General features: G+C 44.2%; 1 protein-coding gene across 1 annotated transcript in view; it reads left to right on the plus strand.

Moving 5' to 3' along the window:
* The window catches only part of SND1 (staphylococcal nuclease and tudor domain containing 1), an 815,381-nt gene that overhangs the window by 526,833 nt on the left and 269,553 nt on the right, over nucleotides 1-18,995 (plus strand). The window contains exon 16 of the mRNA XM_056573088.1: nucleotides 8,371-8,480. Coding sequence (XP_056429063.1) covers nucleotides 8,371-8,480 — 110 coding nt within the window. The remainder of the gene's footprint in view (nucleotides 1-8,370; nucleotides 8,481-18,995) is intronic.

Here is an 18,995-nt window from a genome sequence, read left to right on the forward strand (position 1 = left end):
GGGAGGGGGTGTATACCGTTAAATACAGTGGAACTGCCATAACTTATAAAAAATACCATGATATGCATTTTTTGTCATACCGCCCAGCACCAGTGTACATTTACTGTAGGCTTTTTTATTTTATTTTATTTTTTTACTTTTTGGGGAGTGTTTGCGGTCAGTGCCACCAGCGACTGTTCTGCACTGTGTGGTTGGACTGTACCCTGTGTGCAGACTGTCCTTATTGCTGATCAGTGAATTATTACTTGGATGCAGGTTTTTTTTGTTTGTTTTTTTTAAAGGCGTTTGTTGTCTGTGCCAGCTGGGACTGTTCTGTTCTGCGCTGTGGGGCCGGACAGCAAACTCACACAAAAAAAGCGAAAAATATGCCTGCACCCCGAAAAAGTACTGATCAGTAGTAATTCAATGATCAGCAATCAGTGCAGTCTGCACACGGGGTTTGGTCCGTCCAAACAGCGCAGAACAGTGGCTGGTGGCACTGACAGCATATGCCCCCCAAAAAGTGTGGGAAAAAAAACATGCACCCCATACAATGCTAGGGGCATGCAGCAGACCAGTGGTTGCCAAGGTGTGGCCCTCCAGATGTTGCAAAACTACAACTCCCAGCATGCCCGGACAGCTGTTAATTGTCTTGGCATGCTGGGAGTTGTAGTTTAAAAACATGGAGGGCCACAGTTTAGAGCCCACTACACAGTGGTTCTCCCAGATGTTGCAAAACTACAACTCCCAGCATGGAAAGACTGTCTGGGCATGCTGAGAGACGTAGTATTTCAAATTATGAGGGGAAGAGCTCTTACCCAGCATTGTTGCCGCTGCTGCCCGACCTCCGGGCATTGTTGTGCCATACCTCTGGGCTCCCGCCGCACCTGCACATCCGATCGCTTATCGGGTTAATCAAATGGGGTCCTGTGGTGTAAGGCGAAAGTGGTCTCCCGCCGAATACACTGGGACTTGAGCTGATTAACCCGGGAGCCCATATTTATTCAATGTCGTATATATACGGCATTCTGCGGGAAGGGACCCGCGATCAGACATCTCATCCCCTATCCTTTGGATAGGGGATGAAATGTTTTTGCCCGGAATACCCCTTTGTGCATAGGAACTGAGAAGTATATCCTTTTTAATGGTGTTCTTCAAATTGGGTTGTTTTCTGTATATATCCATTTTAATTTACACCGTAGAGTATCTGTGATTAACTATTGCAACCTCTGACTTTTTAGCTGTGAGCTGCACACACTTGTATATTGCCTAATTTTGCAGAATTGGCTCTAGTTTTTGAGCTACTTGGCAGACTCCCTAGACTGAGTGCTAAAAGTAGAAACCTTTTGGTCTTGTAAGTTGTAGTAAACTCATCCATTTTTATTTCACAATCTTTTGCCTAGGGCAGTTGTAAGGAACTTTGAATAACCACAAAGAAACCAGTTATAAAGATTTAGGGAAAAGCATGTATGCAAATAAAAAAAAAGTGTACTTATGAGCATAAAATTAGCACTTGTTCCAAAGCCACAAACAGATTTTCAGATACCCTTGGTAATTGGGGAACAAGGGGGAGGAGGTCCCTTCAGAATATCAAGGCGGTTGGAACAGGCACATCATATTAGACTAGTGCTGATCCTTCCATTGTGATTGTCCTGATGCCCCCCCCCCCACCCTTTCTTTCCTTATTAAAGAAATTTGTTTTAATTTTCCTCTGCAGTAGTTGTGGTTATATGATTCAGGTTATTGTATTGAATGAAAGACAATTACATATTTTATGTATTTTTCTTAACTGATACATTTTGGGTTTTTGCAATGGTGCATTATGACACAATTTCTAAATACACAGATTAGATATTTAACACCTTAGCCCATTTTCACCTTAAAAGGGTTATCCTGGGAAAAAAAATTAAATATCAACTGGCTCCGGAAAGTTAAACAGATTTTAAATTACTTCTATTAAAAAATCTTAATCCTTTCAGTACTTATGAGCTGCTGAAGTTGAGTTGTTCTTTTCGGTCTAAGTGCCCTCTGATGACACCTGTCTCGGTAACTGTCCAGAGTAGAAGCAAACCTCTTCTACTCTGTGCATTTCCCGAGACAAGCAGAGATGTCAGCAGGGAGTACTGTTGCCAGACAGAAAAGAACAACTCAACTTCAGCAGCTGATAATTATTGGAATGATTAAGATTTTTTAATAGATGTAATTTACAAATCTGTTTAACTTTCTGGAGCCAGTTGATATAAAAAATATTTTCCTGGAATACCCCTTTAAGGACTCTTATTTTCGTTTTGGCATTTTCGTTTTTTCCTCCTATCCTAAAAATCATAACACTTTAAATTTTGCATTTACAGACCCATATAAGGGCTTGCTTTTTTGCATCACCAATTGTACTTTGTAATTACATAACTTATTTTATAACAATCTCCGGCAAAACAAAACAAATAATTTGTGGGGTGAATTTTAGTAATTCAAATTTTTTTTCATACGCAGTGCACTTTTTTGGTAAAAATGACACCTTATCTTTATTCTGTAGGTCCATACGGTTACAAGGATACCCAATTTATTTTGGTTTTTTTTACTAAAAAAAAATTATAACTACAAACAGCAAAATTAGAATGTTTAGAATTGTCCTCTTCTGACCCCTGTAACTTTGTTCTTGTTTTAACCCCTTAAGGACCGGGCCATTTTACACCTTAGGACCGCAGCGTTTTTTGCAATTCTGACCACTGTCACTTTAAACATTAATAACTCTGGAATGCTTTTACTTATTCTGATTCCGAGATTGTTTTTTTCGTGACATATTCTACTTTAACATGGTGGTAAAATTTTACGGTAACTTGCATCCTTTCATGGTGAAAAATCCCTAAATTTGATGAAAAAAATGAAAATTTAGCATTTTTCTCACTTTGAAGCTCTCTGCTTGTAAGGAAAATGGATATTCAAAATAAAAAAAAAAATTGGATCACATATATAATGGGGGAGATTTATCAAAGGATTTAGACTGTTTTTTCTTGTCTACATTTGTCGCACAGAAAGTCGCAGTCTATATATGTGCGACTTTTCTGCGATTTTTGCTCTAGAGGATTTTTAGAACATGATGCATGCAAGTCTATTTTAGACTGAAATGCATTGGAAAATGCATTGGTGCTGAATTTATCAAAAGCGACTTTTCAGCGACAAGTCGCATAGGCTGAAAGTACGACGAAATGTCAGACCATGTTGGAGCAGGTTTAAATATAGACTAAAGCATAGATCATGCAGTCTGTGCACAGAATTCATCAAGAGCCGTGCGCCATTTGATAAATTAGGTGCACAATAGACCAGACTAACCCTCTGTAGTTTGGTCTATATTGATGCAGGACATAGACAACTTTGATAAATATCCCCCAATATGTCTACTTCATGTTTGCATCATAAAATTTATGAGATTTTACTTTTGGAAGACACCAGAGGGCTTAAAAGTTCAGCAGCAATTTTCAAATTTTTCACAAAATTTTCAAACTCACTTTTTGAAGTGGATTTGAAGGGTCTTCATATTAGAAATACCCCACAAATGACCCCATTATAAAAACTACACCCCCCCCCCCCCAAAGTATTCAAAATGACATTCAGTAAGTGTTTTAACCCTTTAGGTGTTTCACAGGAATAGCAGCAAAGTGAAGGAGAAAATTTAAAATCTTCATTTTTTTACACTCTCATTTTCTTGTAGACCCAATTTTTGAATTTTTGCAAGGGGTAAAAGGAGAAAATGTTTACTGGTATTTGTAGCCCAATTTCTCTCGAGTAAGCACATACCTCATATGTCTATGTTAATTGTTCAGCGGGCGCAGTAGAGGGCTCAGAAGGGAAGGAGCGACAAGGGGATTTTGGAGAGAACATTTTTCTGAAATGGTTTTTGGGGGGGGCATGTCACCTTTAGGAAGCCCCTAGGGTGCCAGAACAGCAAAAAAAAAAAAACACATGGCATAAAATTCTTTACTAAAATGCTTGTTTTTGCAAAAATTTTACTTTTTTACAAAGGGTTAAAGCAGAAAATACCCCCCAAAATTTGAAGCCCAATTTCTCCCGATTCAGAAAACACCCCATATGGGGGTGAAAAGTGCTCTGCTGGCGCACTACAGGTCTCGGAAGAGGAGTAGTCATATTTGGCTTTTTGGAAGCAAATTTTGCTCTGGGGGCATGTCACATTGAGGAAGCCCCTATGGTGCCAGGACAGCAAAAAAAAAAAAAAAAAAACACATGGCATTATATTTTGGAAACTAGACTCCTTGGGGGGGATGTAACAAGGGGTAAAGTGAACCTTAATACCCCACAGGGGTTTCACGGGTTTTGCATATGTAAAAAAATAAATAAAAAAATTCACTATGTGGGTTTCTCCACAAATTTCCCATTTTTGCAAGGGTTAATAGTAGAAAAGACCCCCCAAAATTTGTAACCCAATCTCTTCTGAGTATGGAGGTACCCCATAAGTGGACGTCAAGTTCACTGCTGGAGCGCCACAATGCTCAGAAGAGAAGGAGTCACATGTGCAAACTTTGCTGAAGTGGGGGGGGGGGGGGGGGGGGGAGACATGTCGCATTTAGGAAGCCCCTATGGTGCCAGGACAGCAAAATACCCCCCACATGTCATATTATTTTGGAAAATATACCCCTTGAGGAATGTAAAAAGGGGTAAAGTGAGCCTTAATACCCCACAGGGGTTTCACAACTTTTGCATATGTAAACATTTTTTTTTTTTTTTTCACTAAAATGTGTTTCCCCCCAAATTTTACATTTTTACAAGGGTTAATAGCAGAAAATACCCCCAAAATTTGTAAATACATTTCTTTGGAGTAATGACATACCTTCATTTTTGATGATTTTCGCTCCGCGGGTGCACACCAGGTCTTGGAGTGGGAGGTCAGTCAGGTAGGGGTAAGTATGTACTGTGTGGTGCTTGGTGTAAAAAGTGTAGAAAAAAAAGCTGTGCCCCCCCCCCCCCCCCCCCCAAAAAAAAAAGGGGTGGCAAACGCAGCTCCATGAACCCCTAATAGGACCCTGGGGGACCTATTAGGGGGTCAGGGGGGGGATTTTTTTTAATAAAAAATAAATAAATAAGCTGCGGCCAAAAAAAAAGGGGTGGCACAAGCAGCTCCCTAAACCCCTAATAGGACCCGGGATCAGACCCTAATAGGACCCTGGGGGGGGTACTTTTTTTTTTTTTTTTTACTTAACTTTTTAACTATTTAATCTCCTACCTGTCCCTAAAATGATCTCACCCTATTCTAAGGCTCCTGAGAGGGCTCCGGAGCTCCGAGGGGGGATCCACAGCTTCTTCTCCCTGCTGCACCCGCTGACTGAACGAAAACAGCGGGTCCAGCAGCGGGAAGGAGCCGTTAACCCCTCCTCTGCCGCTCTGCTATTGGCTGGACCAGCCAATAGCAGTGTTGCTGTGGTGGTGACAGTATTGTTACCGCTCCCCAGCAACGGTAGGTGATTGGCGGTGAATTGTACACCGCCAATCACCATTTATTTCCAGGTCATCGTGTCACAAGTGACCCGAATTGCTGAAGATAGCTTGCGTGATTTCGCAAGCGATCTCCGGCGATCGCCGACATGCGGGGGTCCCTCGGCATTTGCACGGCATGCCTGCTGAAAGATTTCAGCAGACATGCCGTTCCGATCTCTGCCCGGTGCGCGGCAGAGACCAGAAATACAACAGGACGTTCTCTATAGTCCTGGGGCATTAAAGCCCAGGTAGCGGGGACGTTAGAGAACGTCCTATGTCCTAAAGAGGTTAATAAAACTTTTTGAATGCTTTTTATAAATAAATAAATAAATAAATAAATGTTATATGAAGTGACCAAAAAGGCGAAATTTTGGACTTTGGTTTTTTTTACGTGTTCACCATCGACTGTGCGGTTTAGATAACCTTATTTTAATAGTTTGCACATTAACACATGCCGCGGTATCGCATATGCTGATTTTTATTTATTACATTATTTTTTAGTTTAAAAAATATAGGAATTGGGGGATAATGCAAACTTTCATTTGGGGGAGGGGCTTATTCACATTTATAATTTTTTTCTTACACTTTACATAGGGGGCTATACCAAGCAATCTTTTGGTTGCATATACCAATGTTTCACAACCTTTTCCGGGTCGGGCACACCTCTGAGAAAAAAATTTTTCGGCGGGGCACCCTTACCGAGGTTGACGAGCAAAAAAAAAAAAAAAGGAAGAAACGGACTATATCTATTTATCAGTGGGTATGTAGTTTAAAGTGCTGCTTTATACAGCAACTCACAAATGACGTCTACTCTAATGTGCATCTTTGCCTTCTCTTCTCCATCTGGTCCGGGCCATAATCACGATTTCTTCCACACACAATTATTCACCGTTAAACCTGCAAAACAATCCTATTAGGCTTTTTTTTACATGGGCGACAGGGGTGTAGAAGAGTGTACGTGGGTGACAGAGGGGTGTAGAGTAGTGTACATGGATGAAAGAGGGGTGGACAGGGGGGTATAGGGAGGTGTACAAGGGTGACGGGGGCATAGGGGGTGGACATGGGTGACAAGAATGTGGTCAGAGGGGTGGACAATGTACGGTGAACATGGGTGACAGGGATGGATGGGTGACAGCATTGGATGGGGGCGTGGACATGGATGATAGGGGGTGGACATGGGAGGCATGGTCAGACGGGTGGATAAGGGTGACAAGGGGACAGGTGGGTGAACAGGAGGGTGGACATGGGTGACGGAGTAGACTACAGTGGTAGACGGGGGGTAAACTTGAATGACAGGGGTGGACAAGGGAGTGGACAAGGCGGACATGGATGACAGGAGGGTGGACATGAGTGACGGGGGGTGGACATGGTTGACGGGGATGGGAAGGGAGGTGGACAAGGATGACAGGGTGGTGGACATGAGTGATGGGGGGTAGAGGGTGGACAGGGTTGGGAAGGGGTAACAGAGGGGTGGAAAGAGTACGGTACCTTAAGCAAGCCAGCCCACACAGCTTCCAGTTCCACGGCAGGCACGGGAGTCCAGCGCAGATGCAGCTTGTTCCGCCCCAGGGCACCATTTTAGTCTCACTGAGCCGCAAGGAAGAGGGGGAGGTTGTGTGCACAGTCTACACGCAGGCTTATCTCCCCCCCCCCCCCCCCCCCCGCGCTGTCAGTCATAAGCACGCAGGCCTGGGCGGACATTTAAAAATAAAAAATCATGACAAAATCCTGTGGCCACACGTGTGCTGCAGCACCGCAGTTGGGAATCACTGGCATATATTGTTCAATGCTATGCCATAACATAGCATTGATCATTGTTGATGCTCTGCTGCTACTCCAGCCTGTACTTCCTGGATTAGCAGAGCACCGATCGGATGGCGAGGAGGCAGGTAAGGGCCCTCCCACTGTCCTCTCAGCTGATCGGGACACTGGGATTTCATCGCGATTGTCACGATCAGATATGCTGAGCTGCCTGGATGGTTTCACTTTTTTTTTAGACACACTAAAGGGTTAATGCCTGGCATCATCCCAATCGGTGATGCCCGGCATTATCTGTGTCCTGGCTGTTGATAGCAGTCAGGACCCACAGGGTTTAACGCGCGCTCAGCCGTGAGCATGTCTTAAATGCCGGTAACGAGACCGGGACGTACGTGTACGCCCTGCGTCCTTAAGGTTAATGGGCACTCTCATTAAAACTAATTTTTGCTATTGCACTCCTTATGGTGTGAAAAAAAAAATATTTCTAATGTACTTTTGTTTAAAAAAAAAAAAATTTTGTATGTTTTTAAAAAAGCTGCCACTAGGTGTCTCTTTTCTTGTCCAGAGCACATTTCCCCTTATCTCTTGCACAGACTTTGGTCTCCTGCTGGTCTGGCAGAAGTCCAAAATCAGGAAATGCTGAGGGGATGTGTTCAGCTTTATCCAATCATTACTCATCTCGCACTGAACTGCTATGGGCTGTATGTAGCAGAGTGGGGGAGGAAGTTCTTCCCTGTGTGGCTTCAGATGATGTCACGCCTGCTGGGGAACGCCCCTTCCCAGTCTGTGAATCTTAGACTGAGCAGAAAATACAGAGCAATATCAAGTTAGAAAACTAACAAATAATAAACATAGGCAGGGGGTGGTTTATCATGATGGGGGAAGTGAACTGGGAGAATTATAACATTTAACAAGATCATGAGAGGTACTCTTTAAAACTGTTCAAACCAGAATTGAGCCTTTTGTAAATTCTTTTGGGGGAACCGAAGGCATATTTTCAAGCTATATTTGTTGTAAAATCCCCAAACCACATTCTTTTAAAAAACTTTTTTTTTATATTACAATTATCTGGTGGAGTTTCTTTTCTGTTGAAACTGCAAGCATCCAAATGTGACTTTTAACTGGTGTGTGTATTTTATCCTTTAGGCATTGAATGTCCAAGAGGCGCTAGAAATATTCCTGGTGTAGTTCAGGAAGGGGAGCCTTTCAGCGAGGAAGCTATGATGTACACAAAGGAGCTAGTACTGCAGAGAGAGGTAAGAGCTATTTTTTAATGGCTGTATCTTTATTTTTTACAAATAAGAATCTGATTTTTCTAGCAGCTTAATGCATAGAATATTAGAAATATTTAAACAAAGATAACATTTCTGTTCAAGGTAACTTTCTGATTTTGGCATATAATCTTTAAGGGTAAATGCTTAATTAAAAAATAGGTGCCTACCCCTGAAAGGGGTGGGGAAGAGTATGCTTTTTTCCTTCTGGAGGAGGTCTACCTTGCATGTTAAAATTAACCATGAAGAGAAGTGCAATTTTGATATAGGCAAACTGTTCTTTACTTTTACATAGATTCTTAAATTTGGTGCTCATAATTTTTAGTTCATTACCTGTAACTGCATCGCTATTTTGTTTTTATGTTTAATATTTGTCTTGGTTGTTCAGAAGTACCGTATTTATTGACGTATAACACGCACCCCCATTTTAACAGGGAAATTTAAGGAAAAAAAAAAGTTAAATAAATGGCTGGGACTAAATGCCACATCATCCCCCCAACTTTGTTTTCTTCTGCACCTCAGTTTGATCCCGTCCCCTCCAGTGCCACATCATTCCTTCCCTTTTATCAGTCCCTATGCCACATTTACCCCTCTCATCACCACCCCCCATGTCTCATCATCCCCCCCATGTCTCATCATTTCCCCCTGTCATAGACCCCCACTAGCCATACAGACATTAAGCATTTAGTGCCTCCCCCCACCATCATTTCCCCGTCTCATCATCTCCCCCCCACCCTGTCTCATCATGTCCCCTCATCATCCCCCCACCCTGTCTCATCATGTTCCCCATCATTCCCCCCTCATTATCCCCCCACCCTGTCTCATCATGTCCCCCATCATTCCCCCCTCATAATCCCCACACCCTCTCATGTCCCCCATAATTCCCCTCTCATCACCCCCCCACCCCCTGTCTCATCATGTCCCCATTATTTCCCCGTCTCATCTCCCCCATCATTCCCCCCTCCCCTCATCATTCCCCCTGTCTCATCATCCCCCCATCATGTTCCTCCTATGAGGGGTCTTCAACCTGCGGACTTCCAAATGTTGCAAAACTACAACTCCCAGCATGCCCGGACAGCCAACTGCTGTCCTGGCATGCTGGGAGTTGTAGTTTTGCAACATCTGGAGGTCCGTAGGTTGAAGACAACTCTTCCCCTTTCCTTACCTGGCTGTGCTTCGGCTGTCTTGGGGGGTCAGTGAAGCAGATGAGTGACGTCCTCTCCCGGCTCCTTGCGCGGCATCAGGGATCTCACTTTGCCGCGAAGAGAAGCCGGCAGAGGACGTCACTCATATGCTTCACTGACCCTGCAAGACTCCACCTGACCTGCCGAAGCGCAGCCAGGTAAGGAAAATAAACAAACTATAAAAAGCAGGAAAGGGGGAATGATGAGGGAGGGGGGAGGTTCTCCAGCACTATACACAGGTACTGGTGGATAGTGCGGGAGACGCTGATTAAAAGGTAGTGCAGATCCGACCAAGGTAGGGCTCATTTTAATCAGCGTCTCCCGCACTATCCACCAGTACCTGTGGATAGTGCAGGAGAAAATATGTGACAGTTTTCCAGAGCGCGGAGGAGACGCCGCTGGTCACTGATTTAAAGTGGCCGCGGCCGTGCTGCTAATACTAAACAAGCTGCTGCGGCCGCTTTAAATCAGTGACCAGAAGATTTATCGGCGTATAACACGCAGGCAGGCTTTTTGCCTTAAATTTTAGTTTTAAAAGTGCGTGTTATACGCCGATAAATACGGTGGTTTTTGTTGTTTTTTGCTTTTTGAGATCAGCCAGACATATTAAGAAAATCTGAAATGGAACACCTGACTCCATCAGGCTAGGTTTCCACTTGTTGTTTTTTTGTTGTTGTTGCAAAAACACCAATAAAAACTCCCATTCTGCCGCATGGCATTTTTTTTGTGAAAAACGCTGCAGACAGATGTTAGCTGCAAGTCAATAGGGAACTGCAAAATGCCATATCCACTTTGCATTTTTCAGTTTGGTGTTTTTTTTTATCCTTTTGTCATTTTTCTGTTATTTTGGGCTCCTTGGCAGTTTTTCAAAAACAACCTCTTGTTGAGACTTTGGCATTTTTTCGGGAAAATTGTGTCGTTTTCCTCCCATAGAAGTCTACGGGAGTGAAAAAATGCCAAGAAAAATGTCATGTGGGTTTTAACTTTGGCATTTGGGCAGGCAGCTTTTATTCTTTTTTGGACTTTAGCGATGCAATGCTCCTGATGTGAATTTCGGGCTATGGCTACAGAGCTGGGAAAACAGCTGATGCTGAGCAGTAGATATGCATTTAGATATGCCAGCCAAGCAAGGAATGAGTTAACTTACACTGCTGGACAGTGTAGGTTAACATTTTGGGCAGTATACAGAAGACAAAAAAGTCCCCTTACCTCCCTCCAGTCCTGGCTGGGTCCATGTACCTACGCCCCCTAGTGATGACGTCATTAGGAAGTGGAGCTACAGACTGGAACCAGGCTGGTAAGTCTGAGGCTCTCTTCACATTGTCCGTTTTGTATAATGTGAACAGACCCTTCTGGCAGTGTCTTCCCAGACAGGGAGACTCAAGCTGTTGCATACCAAAGGCTTCCTGGGTATGCTGAGAATTGTGGTTTTGCACCACTTGGAGGCTCCCTGTTTGGGTACACATTGTGTTATGGGTGCTCTCCCCAGAGGAGAGTGCTAAAAATGTCCTAACAACATTTTTTTTTTCCTTTTAGATCCGTGTATGCAGAGGATTACGGCGGATTTGATGGATCTCAGCGGATGAACTGGATTTTTTTTCTTTTTTAATAAAATGGTTAACGAGGACTGTGGGGGAGAGTTATTTAAAATTAATTTTTCCAATGTGGTGTTTTTATTAAGTGAATTTTCAGGCTTAGTAGTAGAGGCTATCTTATTAACGAAATCCATTACTAAGCCGTGGCTTAATGTTAGCCCCAAAAACAGCTAACACTAACCCCCAATTATTACCCCAGTACCCACCTCCACAGGGGTACCTGCTTGTTACTGGCCCTCCCCAGTCTAAATAACACCAGCCTGTTACTGCCTAGGCATAATAGAACCATTTTTGATGCTCCAGGCTTGTTGGTACTGGAACCCCTGGGGCAGTGGGTACTGGGGTAATAATTGGGGGTTAGTGCTAGCTGTTTGTGGGGCTAACGCTAAGCACAGCTTAGTAGTGGAAGCTGTCTAATAGACGGAATCCATTACTAAGCCTGAAAATTCAATTAAAAAAACTAAAAAAAAATTGGTAAACATTTTTTTTTTAAACACTCCCCCACAGCCCTCGTTAACCATTTTATTAAAATAAAAAAAGCTGTTCATCCACCGTAATCCATCAAATCTGCTGTAATCCTCTGCATACATTGATCTGAAATCTGAAGGAAAAAAAACCCACAATAAAAGGGGTTAGGACATTTTTGGCGCTCTCCGCAGCAATGTCTTCCCAAACAGGGAGCCTCCAATTGGTGCAAAACTACAACTCCTAGCATGCCCAGACAGCCTTTGACTGTCTGGGCATGCTGGGAGTTGTAGTTTAGCAACAACTGGTGTCTCCCTGTCTGGGAAGATATTGCGAGAAGGCGGTATACAAAACAAACAATGTGAAGAGAGCCTCAGATTTACCAGCCTGGCTCCCTTCTGTAGCTCTGCCCCCAATTGACGTCATCACTAGGGGCGAAGCTACATGGACCCGGCAGGGACAGGAACAAGTGAGGTAAGGGGATCATGTCTTCTGTATACACTATATACAGTTATCTATAGATAGCTGTATATACTGTATACCGCCCAAAGGGGCTATAGGAGCAGGGAGTCCTGTCAGTATAGTGACAAGATTCCAGGCTCCTGTATAGTCTACACGGGTACACTATGCACCCCCTGTATACTATAGGGCCTGGGGAGGTGAGTAGTGATGCTGTACATCACTCCTTACACTCTGTGGACCGGGCGCTCAGCATCCAACCCACAGAGTGGTACCCTGAAGGCAGTGAGAAAATTGCCTCAGGGGCTGTTTCCACACACCAGGAAAAACACCAGAAAAACTGCCAAAACGCAGGAAAAAGCTGTGGCATTTTTGCTGGCATTTTTTTTAGGTGTAAAAAAAAAAGCCAAGTGGAAACCTAGCCTCAAAGAGACACACTCAACATTGCAAACAAGCAAATATGGCTTTTTTTAATTATTATTATTCTTTTTACACAGCTGTATTTGACTGTTTTTTGCACATGTTGCAGATGGAATTTTGTTTTAGTATACAAGCACATAATAAATATATATATATATATATATATATATATATATATGTGTGTGTGTGTGTGTGTGTGTGTGTGTGTGTGTGTGTGTGTGTGTATAGAGACTAGAGATGAGCGAACTTACAGTAAATTCGATTCGTCACGAACTTCTCGGCTCGGCAGTTGATAACTTTTCCTGCATAAATTAGTTCAGCTTTCCGGTGCTCCGGTGGGCTGGAAAAGGTGGATACAGTCCTAGGAGACTTTCCTAGGAATGTGTCCACCTTTTCCAGCCCACCGGAGCACCTGAAGGCTGAAATAATTTACACAGGAAAAGCCATCAACTGCCGAACCGAGAAGTTTGTGACAAATCGAATTTACTGTAAGTTCGCTCATCTCTATTGGTGTCACCTGGTACAGTAGAAAATGTTGTTAACCCTCCTCCGCACGTAACTGCAAGGAGCTATTCTAGGTAGCGGATTGTGGGTTTGAATACTGCTGCGGCTCCCTCAATAGTGTCTGCATGGGTCGACTGCTTTCATCCCCAAAAAATTATTAAATTATATAATTTAATAATTATAAATTATATTATGTAATCCGTGTCGCTATAAAACAGCTTGTGAAACTCAGACCTGGATATACCCCCCTCATCAGTATTTTACCTCTGAAACTTAACTGCTACCCATAGATATGTCAGCCCTGCCCCATGATATTAATAGTGCCCCCTAATATACTTATAATGCCCCCTAATTTTACAAATGCCTCCCTTTTTATTAATAGTGCCCCTGATATATTAATGCCCCCCCAATGTAGCCATACAGAAATAAAATAAAAAAATACTACTTACTAAGTCCAAGTTCCCTTGATGAATGGAACAGCTCCTCTTTTCTGCAGCCTATGAGCCAAGCAGGGCAGACTGCCAGTGAACTTGTCTCTGACTCATAGGCTGTAGACCTAAAGTTTCTGCAGCCTGTGGCAGTGAACGTTGGAGCTGAGAACTGCAGATCCACCATTCTACTGTACTGCATCAGAGCTGAGGAGTGAGACCACCACGGGATGAATACTTCCACCTATGGTGGCACCTAATGCAGATTTCACCCCCTAGCAACGCCACTGCTGTCAGGGAAAGCAGAGACTGGCCATAAATTTTGGCCAATAGAAAATGTAGTAATTCAAGTAAAAGTCTGCTCTGGCTAGGAAGGTCATATCTAGTTGCCCTTATATGTCTTTATTAAGACAACTCCTTTTGTATTCCATGATCTAAAATCTGAAAGATGATTTTGTGCTATGCGCTTTTGTATGGTATTTCTTTTGTACATGATTACATTGATTGCAACTTTATCTTATAAATCAATTGGTTGTTAGTTTTGAGTATTTTTGGTAATCCATCATAGCTTTCATGCTTCCTGAACAATTGATTGGGGCATTCCCATGGGCTTCTGCCTGCCTTGCAGACTTTATATCTTCCTATACCCAAACAGTGATGCATTCATATAATAAGACTGTAGTGGGGAGAAGCCCCTGGGCATCAGCCGATTACTCATTTTTCAGGCAGCATGTAAGTGTTGGCAGGATACCTTTATGCTAGGGCTACATGGTGACTTCGGTTGCACAACACAGATTACATGTAATGTTGTTCGTGTTGCATGTGACAGGACATGTTTGATAGATTTTTGATTGCAAGTCGGACTCTACTTTGCCATTGTTGAACTCAATGCAAGTTGTGTGTAACTATGACTTTCTTGCAACCTCTCTGAGATTTGGCTATCTTTTTAATAAAGGCCACACACACCACTTTGGTCGCAGAACATGGATGTGACTTGTGAACATGTCACATGACGTGAAGCACTAGCCTTAAGGTGGTTTTACTTTTTTTTTCTTCTCCAATCTGGTTACATTGTGTTGAAGTATACAACAGAATATACAACAGTAATGGTTATAGAAAGAGTGTCAATAAAATTGATCCACATGAAGTTTATAAGTACCGTATGCTTTCAGTTTCCTCATAAATGGGTCACTTTTGAAAATGGCAAACTTGAATTGTTGGCAGTAGGCCAGTATTCTCAATAGTATTTCTGTATTTTCAGAGCTGTTATGAAGTATCTAAATCGTGATATTACAAGAGCTTTTCAAGTGGCTCTGCTGTATTTACAGAGCAAATGAATTAGTTTAGACATAGGTGAACTTGACTTGTGGAGAATAGAAGTAAGGATATACAGTGGTCCCTCAACATACGATAGTAATTTGTTCCAAACGAGCCATCGTTTGTCGAATCCATCGTATGTTGAGGGATTCGTGCAATGTAAAGTATAGGAAGCTATACTCGCCTGTCCCCACCGCTCGCGATGGTGTCCTCGCCGCTCCCGATGTTGACCCTGAGCCTCCGCTGGGCTCTCCTGGTCTTCTCCGGTCCTCCGCTGTCTTCTCCGGTCCTCCGCTGTCTTCTCCGGTCCTCCGCTGTCTTCTCCGGTCCTCCGCTGTCTTCTCCGGTCCTCTGCTGTCTTCCACAAGGCCTTACTGGGCCTGCATAGCGACGTCATTACGCCACTGTGTACGCCATTCCTATTGGATGACGTGCGCAGCAGCGTATAGACGTCATCGGAGAGGGCCTAGAAGACACCAGAAGACCAGCGCTGGACCCGGAGGGCACCCCGGAGCATCGTGGAGGGGTAAGTAATACTTACCGCACCACACGGGGAATATTAAGCTGCTATCCGGCATCAGATTAAGCATTTTGCGCTGCCGGATAGCACTTAATGCGATGGCCCCGACATAAAAAAGCATCGTATGTCGATGCTGACATCGACATGCGATGGCATCTGAGAGGCCATTGTATGTCGATTTGATCATATGTCGGGGCAATCGTAGGTCGGGCGGTCACTGTATTGCAGAGTCTTATTTTACCTAAAACTGTCATGACAGCACACCTGGAGAGGACCTCCCACCACAGGACAGGAAACCTGGGAACATAAAAAAGGGACCTGCTTCTCCACACCTCAGTTCAGGTTTCCTGTCCTCCGGTAGGAGGCCTGGGAGCTGTCTCCATACCTCTTTAAGGGGCTGCAGGTCCTCAGTTAGTGGGACACCCTGTCCGGTAGAATTCTCCTCTGGGGAGCAGCCGTAAGACTGCAGGGGGGTCCGGTGGGGTCCCGATAGCTCTGCATCTGTTATTTTTCCCCGGTTTCAGTGACGTTAAGTTGATGGGGGCTATAGAGTAGCGTGGTTTCCGCTGGCTTTCCCGTCTCTGGGGCCGTAGCATTGCTCGCGCAGTAATGCCAGAGGATGTGATGTCAGCCCGGCAGAGTAACATCACTTCCGGTTCCAGCTCCATTCGAAAGAGGCGCAGGATTTCTCCATCTTGGATACTCTATTGGTGTTTTCCTGCGTCCGGAACCACGTGGACAGCAGGCAGCCAGCCCACAGCAATATCAGCACAGCTCACAGAAGCCTGCCGCAGTACAGCAGCCGGCCAGAAGCAGTATCCAGCAGCAACAGTTCCAGCCCGCAGCAGCTGAGCAGACCATTCTTGGTTGCCCTACAATGTTTTTTGCTGAAAAACTTTCTCCATCATGCCAGATCATTCGACAGAGGGAGGTGGACGCTCCAAGAAGAGTAGTTCCACCCTGGCTCCGGAGGTGCGGATCTAGTTCTGAGTGAGAGAATTTCAATTTCATTCCATATTCTGCTAGCTATGTTAGGCTATTTTGTTTTGTTTTCGTTTTGTAGGGTAACAAGAAGTCCTCTTCTAAATCCTGTAATAGAGTGTGCGTAGTAAGCCATTAGATCCTGCCTATAAAAAGTCTATATGTGCAGCCTGTATTGAAGTTATCGTGGCCCAGGAGTCCTCTGCAATTGCTAGCAACGGAAGAGTAATGATCCGAGAGGAGATAGATTCATCCCTTAAAGGACTAGGAGTTATCGGCAATATGGGTACTTCAGCTTCCTCTGTGGTCACCCCTGCTATTTCCAGTCCTCCTAGTGTACAAGAGGAAAATCTTATTCTATATTCCTCCTCTGATGAAGAGCAAGAAGAGTTTAAATCCAAATTGCTCTTTTCTCCAGATTATACTGATCAGCTCCTTTAAAATTTCTCTTGAGTAAGAAAATACCTCAATGTGTATGTAAAGTGTTGGGCGGGCGCAGTAGAGGGCTCAGAAGGGAAGGAGAGACAATGGGATTTTGGAGAGTGAGTTTTTCTGAAATGGTTTTTGGGGGGGCATGTCACATTTAGGAAGCTCCTATGGTGCCAGAATAGCAAAAAAAAACATAGGCATACTATATTGGAAACTACACCCCTCAAGGAACGTAACAAGGGTTACAGTGAGCCTTAACACCCCACAGGTGATTGACGACACTTCATTAAAGTCAGATGTGTAAATATTTTTTTACATTTTTACAAGGGGTAAAAGGAGAAAATGCTCCCCCAAAATTTGTAACCCCATTTCTTCTGAGTATGGAAATACCCCATGTGTGGACGTCAAGTGCACTGCGGGCACACTACAATGCTCAGAAGAAAAGAAGTCAAATTTGACATTTGGAAAGCAAATTTTGCTGAAATGGTTTTTGGGGGGCATGTCACATTTAGGAAGCGCCTATGGTGCCAGAACAGCAAAAAAAAAAAATGGCATACTATTTTGAAACTACACCCCTCAAGGAACTTAACAAGGGGTACAGTGAACCTTAAGAAGAAGAAAAATTTCACTAAAATGCTGGTTTGTCCCAAAATTTTGCATTTTTACAAGGGGTAATAGTAGAAAATGCCCCACAAAATTTGTTAATAGAAGTAATTTACAAATCTGTTGAGCCAGGTGATATATAAAACCATTTTTTTTTCCTGGATAACCCCTTTAAGGGTTAAAGTAACTATCCTATGTTTTAAGTGGACATATACCGTATATACTCGAGTATAAGCCGACCCGAGTATAAGCCGAGACCCCTAATTTCAACCCAAAATCCCAGGAAAAGTTATTGACTCGAGTATAAGCCTAGGGTGGGAAATACCTCATCCCCCCCTGTCATCATCCAGACCCGTCATTAACATCCTCATCATCATCCCCTTGTCATCATCCCACACATCCCCCCTTCATCATCCCCTTATCATCCCACACATCCCCCTTCATCATCCCCTTGTCATCATCCCACACATCCCCCCTTCATCATCCCCTTCATCATCCCCACACCCCCCCTTCATCATCCTCTTCTCATCATTCGCCCTCAGTGGTCTTCAACCTGCGGACCTCCAGAGGTTTCAAAACTACAACTCCCAGCAAGCCCGGGCAGCCATCGGCTGTCCGGGCTTGCTGGGAGTTGTAGTTTTGAAACCTCCGGAGGTCCGCAGGTTGAAGACCACTGCGGCCTTCAACATCATCCAGCCCCCTCTCACCCCCTTTAGTTCTGAGTACTCACCTCCGCTCGGCGCTGGTCCGGTCCTGCAGGGCTGTCCGGTGAGGAGGTGGTCCGGTGAGGAGGTGGTCCGGGCTGCTATCTTCACCGGGGGCGCCTCTTCTCCGCGCTTCCGGCCCGGAATAGATGCGTTGCCTTGACAATGACGCAAATGACGCACCTCTGCGTCGTTGTCACGGCAACGTGACTATTCTGAGGCCGGGCCCGAAGCGCTTAGAAGAGGCCTCCCCGGTGAAGATAGCAGCCCGGAACCACTATCCCACCGGACCACCTCCTCACCGGACAGTCCTGCAGGACCGGACCAGCGCCGAGCGGAGGTGAGTACTCAGAACTAAAGGGGGTGAGAGGGGGCTGGATGATGTTGAAGGCCGCAGTGGTCTTCAACCTGCGGACCTCCGGAGGTTTCAAAACTACAACTCCCAGCAAGCCCGGACAGCCGATGGTTGCCCGGGCTTGCTGGGAGTTGTAGTTTTGAAACCTCTGGAGGTCCGCAGGTTGAAGACCACTGCGGGTGGGGGAGTTCACTCGAGTATAAGCCGAGGGGGGTGTTTTCAGCACGAAAAATCGTGCTGAAAAACTCGGCTTATACTCGAGTATATACGGTAAGTAACATGTAACCAAGTATTATCGAAATATCTCCAGCCGTTCGGAAGTTATGCAGTAACATATATTTCCCATAGACTTGTATGGGACTTTAAACAAAACCCGACCCTTGCAAATGTGGATAAGGGTTAAATTACCTATCCTATGTTTGTTGTTGACATATAAGTAACATGTGTGCCAAGCTTCATGTTAAAATCTTAAGCCGTTTGGACGTTATATACACACACACATATTGAGTTTTATATATAGATAGATGGATTAGATA

Source organism: Hyla sarda, chromosome 4 (genome assembly GCF_029499605.1).
Source record: "Hyla sarda isolate aHylSar1 chromosome 4, aHylSar1.hap1, whole genome shotgun sequence".
Classification (NCBI taxonomy): domain Eukaryota; kingdom Metazoa; phylum Chordata; class Amphibia; order Anura; family Hylidae; genus Hyla; species Hyla sarda.